This window comes from Ovis aries, chromosome 2 (assembly GCF_016772045.2).
Source record: "Ovis aries strain OAR_USU_Benz2616 breed Rambouillet chromosome 2, ARS-UI_Ramb_v3.0, whole genome shotgun sequence".
In the NCBI taxonomy this organism is placed as follows: domain Eukaryota; kingdom Metazoa; phylum Chordata; class Mammalia; order Artiodactyla; family Bovidae; genus Ovis; species Ovis aries.
In genome coordinates this window covers 170,090,889-170,104,613 of record NC_056055.1, presented here as the reverse complement: position 1 = coordinate 170,104,613, position 13,725 = coordinate 170,090,889, and the positions used below count along the sequence as shown (strand labels likewise).

General features: G+C 35.0%; 1 protein-coding gene across 1 annotated transcript in view; it reads right to left on the bottom strand.

Annotated features, from left to right (window-relative positions):
* The window catches only part of LRP1B (LDL receptor related protein 1B), a 2,196,232-nt gene that overhangs the window by 164,057 nt on the left and 2,018,450 nt on the right, over positions 1-13,725 (bottom strand). The window contains exons 73-77 of the mRNA XM_060411151.1: positions 12,437-12,562; positions 11,578-11,715; positions 9,694-9,828; positions 6,288-6,407; positions 4,450-4,691 (exon numbers count right to left, since the gene is read on the bottom strand). Of these exons, the coding sequence (XP_060267134.1) occupies positions 4,450-4,691; positions 6,288-6,407; positions 9,694-9,828; positions 11,578-11,715; positions 12,437-12,562 (761 nt within the window). The remainder of the gene's footprint in view (positions 1-4,449; positions 4,692-6,287; positions 6,408-9,693; positions 9,829-11,577; positions 11,716-12,436; positions 12,563-13,725) is intronic.

The window sequence follows — 13,725 nt, the reverse complement described above, 5'->3', positions numbered from 1 at the left end:
GCCTCTTGATGAAAGTGAAGGAAGATAGTGAAAAAGTTGGTTTAAAGCTTAACATTTAGAAAACTAAGATCATGGCATCCGGTCCCATCACTCCATGGCAATGGATGGGGAACCAGTGGCTGACTTTATTTTTCTGGGCTCCAAAATCACTGCAGATGGTTATTGCAGCCATGAAATTAAAAGGCGCTTACTCCTTGGAAGGAAAGCTATGACCACCTAGACAGCATATTAAAAAGCAGACACATAACTTTGTCAACAAAAGTCTGGCTAGTCAGGGCTATGGTTTTTCAAGTAGTCATGTATGGATGTGAGAGTTGGACTATAAAGAAAGCTGAGCACTGAAGAATTGATGCTTTTGAACTCTAGTGTTGGAGAAGACTCTTGAGAGTCCCTTGGACTGCAAGGAGATCCAACCAGTCCATCCTAAAGGAGATCAGTCCTGGGTGTTCATTGGTAGGACTGATGTTGAAGCTGCAACTCCAATACTTTGGCCACTTGATGTGAAGAGTTGACTCATTTGAAAAGACCCTTATGCTGGGAAAGATTGAGGGCAGGAGGAGAATGGGATGACAGAGGATGAGATGGTTGGATGGCATCACCAACTCAAAGGACATGGGTTTGTGTGGACTCCGGAAGTTGGTGATAGACAGGGAGGCCTGGCGTGCTGCGGTTCATGGGGTTGCATAGAGTTGGACATGACTGAGTGACTGAATGGAACTGAAACTGGAGGTTACTGATTGTGTTTATCCATCTATCCAAGGACAAATATAAACAATTATCAAATCATTTTCACTGGTAGTTATATACAAAATAAAAATATATTTTTAGCAACTATCAAATTTGGACAAGAGTAATTTGCAATTAATTTTTAACGTGAGACTATTCCTTGCAGGGAAGAACATTTTGTCAATTATCATCAACATCACTGTCATTGTCAACTCATAACTGCCACCATATCATTCTGTAATCCATACATTGTACAGGAGGTGGTGATCAAGACCATGCCCCCAAAAAGAAATGCAGAAAGGCAAAATGGTTGTCTGAGGAGGCCTTACAAACATCTGAGAAAATAAGAGACACTAAAGGCACAGGAGGAAAGGAAAGATATATCCATTTGAATGCAGTGTTCCAAAGAATAGAAAGGAGAGATAAGAAAGCCTTCTTCAGCGATTAATGTAAAGAAATAGAGGAAAACAAAAGAATGGGAAAGACTAGAGATCTCTTCAAGAAAATTAGAGATATCAAGGGAATATTTCATGCAAAGATGGATACAATAAAGGACAAAAATGTTATGGATGTAACAGAAGCAGAAGATAGTAAGAGGTGGCAAAAATACACCAAAGAACTATACAAAGATCTTCATGACCCAGATAACCACGATGGTATGATCACTCACCTAGAGCCAGACATCCTGGAATGCAAAGTCAAGTGGGCCTTAAGAAGCTTTACTACGAACAAAGCTAGTGGAGATGATGGAATTCCAATTGAGCTATATCAAATCTTAAAAGATAATGCTATCAAAGTGCTGCTCTCAATATGCCAGGTAATTTGGAAAACTTACCAGTGGCCACAGGACTGGAAAAGATCAGTTTTTATTCCAATCCCAAAGAAAGACAATGCCAAAGAATGTTCAAACTACTGCTCAATTGCACTCATCTCACATGCTAGGAAAGTAAAGCTCAAAATTCTTCAAGCCAGGCTTCAACAGTATGTGAACCATGAGTTTCCAGATATTCAAGCTGGATTTAGAAAAGGCAGAGGGACCAGAGATCAAATTGCCAACATCCACTGGATCATTAAACAAGCCAGAGAGTTTCAGAAAAACATCTACTTCTGCTTTATTGACTATGCCAAAGCCTGTTACTGTGTGGATCACATTAAAGCGTAGAAAGTTCTGAAAGAGATGGGAATGCCACAGTGACCTGCCTTCTGAGAAATCTGTATGCAGGTCAAAAAGCAACATTTAGAACTGGACATGGAACAACAGACTGGTTCCAAATCAGGAAAGGAGTACGTCAAGCCTGTATACTGTCACCCTGCTTATTTAACTTATATGCAGAGTACATCATGAGAAACACTGGACTGAAGTAAACACAAGCTGGAATCAAGATTGCCAGGAGAAATGTCAATAACCTCAGATACGCAGACAACCCTACCCTTATGGCAGAAAGTGAAGAACTAAAGAGCCTCTTGATTAAAGTGAAAGACGAGAGTGAAAAAGTTGGCTTAAAACTCAACATTCAGAATACAAAGATCATGGCATCTGGTCCCGTCACTTCATGGCAAATGAAAACAGTGACAGACTTTATATTTTTGAGCTCCAAAATCACTGCAGATGGTGACTGTAGCCATGAAATTAAAAGACGCTTGCTCTTTGAAAAGAAAGCTATGATCAATCTAGGCAGCATATTAAAAAGTAGAGATGTTAGTTTGCCAGCCAAGGTCCATCCAGTCAAATCTATGGTTTTTCCAGTAGACTTGGACTATAAAGAAAGCTGAGTACCAAAGAATTGATGCTTTTGAACGGTGATGTTGGAGAAGACTCTTGAGAGTCTTTTGAACTGCAGAGAGATCTAACCAGTCCATCTAAAGGAGATTAGTCATGAATATTCATTGGAAGTACTGATGCTGAAGAGGAAACTCCAACACTTTGGCCACCTGATTTGAAACACTGACTCATTAGAAAAACCCTGATGCTAGGAAAGATTGAAGATGGGAGAAGAAAGAGATCTCAGAGGATGAGATGGTTGAACAGCATCACTGACTTGATAGACAGGAGTTTAAGAAACCTCCTGGAGTAGGTGATAGACAGGGAAGCCTGGTATACTGCAGTCCATGGGGCTGCAAAGAGTTGGACAAGACTGAATGATTGAACTGAACTGAACTGAACTCTATACAGTGCTTATTATGTGCCAAGAACTATTGATACTAATGTACAGTATGTATGTGTGTGTGTATCTGTGTATTCTTCCCTAGAAACCTTATTAAATGATGAAGATAGAGAAACGAAGAGGCTGGTAAAGAATAGGAATGTGATTAAGCCCTGGGTAATATAACTTCATAATACTTCATTATCACTTCATTAATACATAAAATTATACCACAGGACTAATGTTTTTGCAAAGCAAACTTCTATTTTAGAGATAAAGAAAGCTAAAGGTAGTCAAGACTGAGTCAGTCTTTCATTCTAATAGGCAGATTATATGTGGGTGATGGAGAGTAGAGTGATCCAGTGAAAGTTTTGGCTTTATCCTCGACTAACACTTAATAGACCTATGTGTTAGTCATTCAGTCGTGTCAGACTCTTTGCAACCCCACAGACTGTAGCCAGCCAGGCTCCTCTGGCCATGGGATTTTCCTGGTAAGAATGCTGGCATGGGTAGCCATTCCCTGCTCCAAGGTATCTTCCCAACTCATGGATCAAACCTGGGATTCCTACATTACAGGGAGATTATTTACCATCTGAGGCACCAGAGAAGCTGTCTTATAACACTGGGTTTGTAGGAGGAGGAGTTAAAGAAGTCACTCTGATATGGATGCATTTTTACTCACAGTTAATCTGACCTGAATTTAAAAGCCAATAATATAGCTTTGTTTAAAACCAGCTTATTGTCACCTACTACTAATAAAAAATAGTGTTTCAGATTTACATCAAATGATATTTATGGAGTTCAAATCTATGGTAGATAACATACTTGACTTTTTGGTTGTATGGGAATGGGCTAGAGCTCTCTCCAAATAGGTACTTTATCTGTTATTCTTTCCAGGTTACCTCAAAACATAAAATCCACAATAAATTGGCATGCCCTAAAATAAAAAAGATAACCTGAGACTGTAACTCTAAACAAATGTTTTAGCCTATTTTTCTCTAAAGGAATAACTATGATAATCAATGTGTCTGTCACATACCAGCAAACAACATTGCTCTATTTTGAATGTTCTCTGAAATATAGTTATTAGGAGTCAGAAGATATGATTACACTATTGAATTGATCTCTTTCCCTAGAAGAGAAACAGATTTCTGATATTGTTGAAAATTAAACAATTTACCCTGTATATTTTTGAGTTGATTTTCTAATGTAAAAATGAAGTGATGGTTTCCAATATTATCTTGTGATAAAAAAAATCATGTTCATAATTTATTAAATACTATAAAATATTAAAAGTTCTAGAAATTTTAGGTACTATTGATTTCCATTCTTATATAATTACAGAAAATATATTAAAGAAAAACATAATACCATGCAATTAAAATGAAATATATCCAGCTATGAGAATAAATGGGTAAGGATATTTTTATTTCTATATAGGGAGAATATTGGGAGGAATCATTGATTAATTAACTCATAATCAAATATTGTGACTGACAAATTAAAAAAAAAAAACAGGAAAAATAACAGGAGGAGGTATGAGCCATGAGCCTTCAAATATTCAATTACATTTACTTACAATCAAGCCACTGTTTGCTTGCCTTTTTTCTCTGCCATGGATCCTTTTGTAGAAAATTCCGCCTGGATTAAACTGAGTACTCCAAATAATCATATCTCTCTGATAATATACATCCATCCCTGTTATTCTTGAATTATGTTCAATATGAGAAATTTGTTGATGATCGCCACTGTAGTTGAATGGATATATAAAACCCAGGATATCAGTGTCATTAGCAATGTAGAGAACTTGATCTTCAGAGCCTGGAGATTATTATAATAAAATACAAAAATAAAGTAAATTTCAACTAATGTAAAAGCAACAAATGTACTTTTAAATTATCTTGAATTGTTATTCTTAACACAGTTTCTTGCTCCATAAAATTAAACCAGCTTTATACCATCATTTAGTCTTCATGACTTATGTATAAAACACACTAAGTAACATTTCTAAGAGTTATTAATATAGGTTTTCTTCAGTCAAAGCTTACCTTGTGGCTAGAAATTTTTACTAGATACCCTTTTTATGAAGAGTGATTTATGTTCGGTAGGTCACAGTATGTTTCAATGCTTTGCACCTGAACATTCAGACACCATATTTTGTACTCCTGAGCCTCAGGCATTTCTGAGTGTTTAGTTTATGTACCTCAGTAACCATTACCTTTGGCTAACAAATAAAAAATTATGAGATGAAAAGTCTTCTTTTAATATTCATATATCTCAACTGTTCTCTTATTTTATTATACAAAGATATCAGTATTTATTGCCATAATCTCAATATTGTCTAGAATCTTGCTAACTGGAACCGTGTAGCCTGAAGTTCTGACACCTACAATATAATATTGATGTCATTTGTGTACATAGATCAGAAAACCCTAAGGTGAATCCTGAATATATTAATTAAAACATTAATGAAACCATGAAGAAAAACTGAATTGCAAATTTAAAAAATCCAAAAAACAATAATATACAAGTTGTAGTTCACCTCCATAGGCTCAACAGCTCCCCCTTAGTGGATGTTTACCACGTGATAGGGGCTGCGTCAAGCCTTTGCCGATTCATCTCCTCTTACAACAACATGGAGAGTAAGGATTGGGCCTCCCATTTTACAGATGAAGAACTGAGGCTCTGAGAGTTTAATAACTTCCCTGAGTCTACACAATCAGAGGGGATCAATGCTGGATTCAAATATGAGTCTAACTCCATAGCCATCCTTGCTTGATTCACTATATCAGGTTGTTTTCCTCTTCTAGTAACTGTCTTATTAACATTGTTAATCATGCCCTGTAGTTAACAATATTTAACTTATAATATTATTTAGTACAAACATAAGTGCACTAAAATCCACATTGAAGAAAGCCATACCTGTCATTTAATTTTTAAAAAGTGATATTCTTAAGTAGAGGAGGTCTGGATTTTAAAACATAAATTTATTTTAAAACCTTTAAGTTCTTATTCAAAATTCCATTCTCCTTATAACGCTAACCTTTAATTTAACCTGTTATTTTTATCCCAGTGGTGCAATATTTCCTTGGGTATACTAAGAGCAGGCCATAAAGGAAGGCATTTCATATTCTATCACACTGGCTTTTGAAGTTCTACCCCCTTCTGACAAATTGTTTCAAACACAAATGTGATTTTAATAATAGCCAAGTATTTGACTGTCATGTCTATAAACCTTCCCAGATTAATAAAGAATGATAATAAACAAATTGGCCAAATTTACCAGTCTATAAAAGAAATTTATTTTATATTTTCAGGCATTAAGCCATTGTTAAAATGCAATATGAAACATTTTCCCCATAAGATGTTCATGCAGAAATTATAATAACACTTAAAGTCATGGTTATTTATCTTTACCTTTTGCTATGCAGGTGTTATTTCTTTCTTGAAAATTCTGGTGACACACACATTTATATGATCCTTCTATATTTATACATTGGTGGGAACATGTGCCAAATACCAAACATTCATTAAGGTCTAGAAAAGAAGAGCTCAAAATAGCATCATCATATCCCCACTTAGTACTTTCATTCTTTCCTCATTTCAACCAAGAAAAATTTATTTTGTGTGCTTCAACTTCTTGTTCCTATGTCTTTCATTGTCTTTTCAAACTCTTACATTGCTCTGTGATATTTTCTGGCCATAATCATATTTTTTTCTCAATATTTTCACTATAGTGACTCATCAATTGTTCACTGCTTGTTAATCCACTTAACATACTGAAATGCCCATTTCAAACTTCCCTAGTATTTTCATTAACTCAAATAAACATGTGTTAGTGTTTCTAATTACCTACCTCCATACATTTGCAGATGGCATATGCTATTCTTTTGTCCTATAATAACCATGCTCATTTTACATAGTGAATTTCTACTTATCTCTCAAGATTCACCTGAAGAGAAGCCTTCCTCTATTTCCATCAATAAATGGTAACGATTATCCATCTCATAGATTCTCCACTGTTTGCAACCTTGGGATTTCTCTCTTATGCCATTCTCACACTATATTTCATATATGTGGTAACCTGTCCATATCCCTTCCTTGACTAAAGTCATACATTAGTATTTATTCATTGTTTTATTGCCAGCATTTTGGACAATTCATGACAGAATTAAGATATAGATAATACACTTCCGGCTTCATAATAGAAAATGACAATGTAATAAGATGGGCCAACTGAATAAAAAAGCAAACAAACAATAAAAATCCTGAATACTTGTATAAAAATGAATATATATATATATTATAAATGATAAATATATCTTAGGCAATAGTCAATGGCTTAGCACATGCCCCAAAGTTTAAAATTTTAAGGTGATTCTGGTGAATCACCTAATTTCTTTTTCTTTAAGTCTACTTCTGCTTTCAAACAGCATAATTCCTCCGCCCCCTTAATCAATTATAGTTGCCCTAATAAATCTGTGAGATAAATCCTTCTCTTGAATCAGAGGAATTTAAGGATAAGCACAGTGGTAGTAATTATGTCTTGTTTAGCACTCAGCAGAGTTTTAAAACCTCAATTGTAGAGATAAGGACTTTCCCAGTGACATTTGTAAATGACAGTGCCAAAGCTTAAACTCAGACTTTCTGATTCTCAGGTCTCTACTATGACACTTTGCCCAAGGTGAACCTAAGCACTCTCAGGAGTGCAATTCTGCATTTAATTGCAATAGAAGGTAAAGAGCTAAAACTGTATTTACTTGTTAACAAATGGTATACCAGGGATAACTAAAATACATAGTATCAGTTCTCAGTCATCAAAAAAGTATTACAATAAGGAGTCATGCATTGATAATATGGGGAAGAACATTTGATGGCATGCTGTTAAAAGAATCTCCTTGAGGTGTCACATTGCAAGGATTCCCCACTGCTCTGTGACTTCTAAACCAGTTTGAGTCATACAAATAAATGTTTTCTAAACTTTTATTGTATTATTGCAAAAAATCTTTTAACAGTTAAAAAAAGTTTTACAATATTTTTTGTTTTGGCATCTGTAACTTTGAACTGGGAGTCATTTGTTACTATGGTTTCTCTTTGAGAGGAAGTCAAAATAAGCAAAAATCTGCATGATTAGATAAAACTTTTATTTCCCTCACATGGCCCTGTATTGGCCAGAGTCACCATTTTCTCAACTCCATAACCAGATGATGTCGAGAGCTTTTGAAGACAATGGACGATTCTCACACATGTCTAGTACCTAGAGTAGTGCCTGACATACAACCACTATTAATCTATTTCTATTTCTTGATTATTGTTCTCTCAATTTTTTCTTCCCTTTAGGTATTTTCTTCAAAGCGCTTTGGCTTTAAAATCAAATAGTGACTGCTTGTGCTTTTTTTCAGCTACCTATATTAAGGACACAAAAACTTAAATTCCTTGGATTACAAATCAAGGTAGTCTCTCTCCCCTTATCCATACCAAGTCAAACTGCTTTTGTCTACTATCAAAACTTCATTTATTACATGAAGACACAAATTTTATTAGAGTTCAGAAGTTACTCATTTGCACAACAAAAATATTGGACTCATGGTGATTTAAAATGAATGTAGCTTGCAGGTCATATTTGCCATGGCATATTACTAAAAATGAAGAAAATTTCAAGAATACATTTTCTAAACCTAGTATATACAGGAAACAGAGCCCACTATTCAAAAATAAGCATTTGAAAATTAATGTTCTATGAAAGTAAAATCTTGGACAGGTTCAAGTGTGTGTTTTGACATAAAGTATCTAGGAATGAAGAAATAATCTAGTTTTGAGAAATAATTCACTTTTTTATTAAAATAGAGAAATTTAAGTTGCCAGTTTTCAGTGTTCCCTGTTAATAAAGAGATACATGTAATGAATAATCCAAACATGTATACAACTTAAATGTACAAATGTGACATATAAATAGACATATATGACATATATATGACATGACTACAAGTATTTCCTCTATGGATGAGTGCAATTGATTTTTAAAATTCCATTTTGATTGACACAATGTAAAATCACTTTTATTTACTGGAGAATAACACAAGGTGACAATAGAGAAGAAAGCATATAGCTGAAAACGTTTTATAACTTGAATTTGCCCTGGATAAACCAGACTTAGACACTTTAGGTTTGGCTCTAATTATAGTACCAATTTTAGTGGAGAAACTGGCAGAAAGTGCATTTAGGTCTGTATTTCATGGTAGTAAAGTCCTAGTGTTAATTATATTTAGATAGAAGGTACTATGAGATTCCTGCTCCCCTGGATGCTCAATTTTTAAATGATCACAAGATAACAGAGATTTATTTAAATCCTGTCTTTGAATTTTAAAGGAGACACTCTTGATAATAATATAAAGCACTGCTTAGGACTTTGTGTTAGGATAAAACCCCACCATTCTCTAAAAGCAAATTACCACAACTTAAGAGAAATGGGTCATCATAAACATATTCTTTCATGAATTGTTGCTAATTCTTCAATAGCTTCTGAAGAAGCAATTTTGTTATTTGCATTTCAAAACAGAATTGTAGCAATACAACTGAAATTCCTGCAGGTCTGAATCTGCTATAGAAAAGGCTTTATAAGCCTCAGTAATGGTTAGCTTAGCAATACAAACAAACAGGCTCTTGACCCGAGGGACTTTCACTCTCCTAAGTAAAATGGTATCCCACAGATCTGTACCATTCGGATGAAAATCAGTCCTCTGTCATCTCACAGTTTAGCAGCCCTGGGAGTCTTTCAGAACCTAAAGACTTAAGAGCAAGCTGCTGAGGAAATGTACTATACCTTCACATTGTCTGTTTTTCGCGTTTCTCTGAAATCCAGGCTTACAGCGGCAGAAAACAGATGTTTTTATTTGATTACAATATGCATCATCTCCACATGGATTCACATTATCTTCACAGGTATACTCACTGGGAGCTAGGATTTAAAAATATGATCAAAACTAATATAATTCTAATTCCTGAAGTGGGAGTTTACTATTTTTCTTAATTTAAAATTACATTTATTGAAACCCTTATTATTCCATAGATTATTCTTATTGAATGTATAAGGTCATGATCTTCTCTCCATATAAGCATTCACTTCTTATAAAGGAATAGAAGCCAATAACAACCAAAATCATTTACACTGAATATAGTTCAGACCAAGCTACCAGCAGCTGATATTTATAGCTGTTATTAAGCTATACTATTTTCCAAAAGGAATTCATGTCAATGGTTCTAATGACAGGTTATCTTTACCATGATATCATTTTAATGTATGAGAATCACATTCTTCTCTAAGAATGAAAACATTTCCTAGAAGCTACCTAGAGATGTAGGCATCTACTGTTAACTTAAACTTAGTATTCAGGAACTCGGTCAAGAGTGCTACCATGTTACTCAAGCAAGAGGTTAATTCATCAGTTCTTAAACATATACAGGGAGCAGCATTTGAGTGTGTATTATGCTCCAATGGACATGGGTTGCAATACAATTTAGGACAGACTATGTGTTATCTGCAGTTTCTAGCAGGGTATTTTCAACTTCATTGCTTTATCTGCAATTCAGGAAAACGTTTTAGAGTACAAATAAAGGAGATGGAATGTTATAGGGGTAACATTGAATGATCTATATTCTACTTAAGCAAATTCAATTACTGAGAAATATGAGAACTTTAATTATAAGAATTATAACTATTACTAAAAATCCCACTGATTCTTGGATATTTTGGAATTAATTAAGCTGTACATGTACACTCAGTCATGTCTGACTCTTTGCAACTCCATGAACTGTAGCCCACCAGGCTCCTCTGTCCCTGGGATCATCCAGGCAAGAATACTGGAGTGGGTTGCCATTTCCTTCTTCAGGGGATTTTCCTGACCCAAGGATTGAATCTGCAAGTCTTGCATCTCCTGTTTTGGCAGGCTTTACCAGCTGAGGGTTCTTTACCAGTTGAGACACCAGTGAAGCCCCATTAATGAAGATACACCAGTGTAATTATACCATGATTGAGATATATATGGTCATACCCTGGTGGATACTGCTTCATCAACCGGTGGAGAACAACTTACATACAAATGAGAAAAAATAAAAGACTCAAGAGCTGGAACTCTTTTGTAACTTCTATAAGCAATCAGAATTTAGGGTCACAAGCTTAATTATTTTTCTCAATATGAAAAATCAGATATCAAATGTGAAACACAAAATTATTAATAATCAAGATCTCATGACTCAAGTATCATAACACTCAAATAATAAAATAATAAGATCTTTGAGAATGACTCAGCAATGGAGTGAGTTTTTAAAGCATTGAATATATTATTAAGACATTTATCATCATTCAACCTAATATAATCATAAAATTCAAAAACTACTATATTTATATTTTGTAAAATAATAAGGAATATAGATTTCTTTGCTGATATCAGAGTCTGTATTTGGATACTGAGTTTCCAGCTTCAGCTTTAACAGCTGAAGGCAAAATCAGCCTTGCCTACCTCATACTTTCTGCTATTAATTTAAGTGATATTCTAAGGTGACTTTGGCAAAGGCTTTTTTAAAAAAAGTATTACTTAAGCATGTTTTGAAGAGCAATCTTTTCTCACAGCAATAAAGAAAATTTTAGGCATGTTGAAGCAGAAATTAAACTCGCTTGTCACTGCATTTTAACAGGAAACAAACTCACTTATTCTGCAGCCTTGTTCATCTGAACCATCTCCACAGTCATCAAGTTGATCACACTGGAGATCCATGGGGATACATTTTTTATTACTGCAAGCAAACTCATCTTTTTTACAAGGTCTTGCTTTATATGTAAGCTTACCTATAGAGTTATTTAAAAAAAAAGATCAGCGTTTCACAGAATCAAAACAAATTTACTAAGTCTATAACAGTTTTAAGATTTTTACTAAACGCTATGAAAAACATGGATCCATAATCCTTTATTTGAAGCTCTTGGGGCTAAATGAAAAAATTTCTGAAATTTTTGAACCTTAGAAAAATAACACTATATTTGCCCTATAGTATATAACCGTATTTCCATGTGAAAATGTTTGAATATTTACCAAAAATGAGATCTTTTTTTAAAGTAATATAAACTATCTCAAGTCAGGTCAAGTCAGGTTCTGTCACCAAATGATTTTGCTGAATATTTTAGTAAGGCATTTAGGTTTTTGAATTTTAATTTCTGAATTGTGTAAAGGGGACTGCGTACACACATACACAATCTATATAAACACCCCCACCCCAAGAAGTTGTTTTAGCAGAATATTTTAAACCACTACGTTGTTTCTCTCATGCAGTACTCTGAAATGAAATACTTATAACCAGTGGAGATTTACAGACTTGGAGATATTCAGTTGCACAGCTCTATTGTGCATATGAAAAGTTAGTGGGTTATCTTCACATACTGTCAGAAAATCAAGTGCTTGATAATCTATCTTCAGACATGCCGCATGCATTTTTTTTTTAAATTTCTTGAGCCCTAATCATTGTATCATCTGTAGCTCGCGTGGAATCACTTATTCTGCACTAAATGGACTTACCACCACAGGGGTCTTCATCTGAGTCGTCCCCGCAGTCATCGATCCCATCGCACATTCGCTCAGGCTGCAGGCATACTCTGTTATTTCTGCACCTGTGAGGCCTTGTGGGTGGGCAAAGAAATTTGTCTGAAAAGAAGAAAAAAAGCAGCTCCTTTGGGTGCACTAACTTATGAAGAACCGTCTTTCTTTCGTCATCTTTTTATTTTCTTCCTTTTCAAATCCAGGATCTAGCTTTTTAGAATATCTCTTATTGTGGAAATTGCTTACATGCAGCTATTAGAAAAATGTGTGATAACAGAAGTGATGATCCGAGTTATTTATATTAATTACAGAAGAGCGTGCACCGCTGAAATGCTGAATGAAGTAAGAAAAAGAGTCAAACTTCACGGTCTTATTTACAAATGCCTTAGCTGAGTTTCTCTAGTGTCCCAAATTAATTTATGCCCACGTTTTATACAACATGGCAGGAACAGTTTTCTGAAAGAGCAATTTCACACAGAATAGAGATTGAACAAGCATATGTTACAGATCCAAAACTGAAAATAGGTCATTCAGAAAAAAAAAAAAAAAATGCCGATAACACTAGAGCTGAGTTTCTCAGTCTCTGCCTCCTTGAACAAACAGGTAGCTATGTACTTAAGGCACCTAAGGTGATCTTATTCATTCATGTGTGTGTGTGTGTGTGTGTGATCTAAAGAAGCAATGAAATCCAGGGAAGTTTACACTTGTCCTTTCCAATCAACACAGAATCTGAAGACTTCTCTGCTACAGTATGAAGCATCTTTAATGTCTTTTCCTCCTCACATGTAGGATAATCCAGGGCCCTCTTGCTGGGTGGTCTCCTCATATTCTCACTCTGGAATTCTCTGCTTAAATGGTCTCATTCATTCTCACAGATTTACTTGACACTATCCTCTGGAGACTTTCAATTTGCTATTTAATTCTAGCATCTCATAATTAATTATAGTATGTTCCCTGGGGAATTTAAAGTTCAACAAGTTCGAAACTCAATTCTTCATTATCTTCCCTTGACCTCTGTCTCCTCAGACAAATTGTCTTATTTCCATAGTTCAGTTAGTGGAACATCATAGGCACAAGTTTGGGATTATCCTAAATGCATGCTCCCATTATGCTTCAACTCTTATTAGTCAACAAGTGCAGTTGAAATTGTACCCAAATTTGCCCACTCATCTTGAAGAAGGAATTCATAGGGCCTGGACTCTCTCTTAGGCCTGTTCATGCTGATCATGCTCAGCCACCTTTCCAATGGACTCTGAACTCTGTGTTTA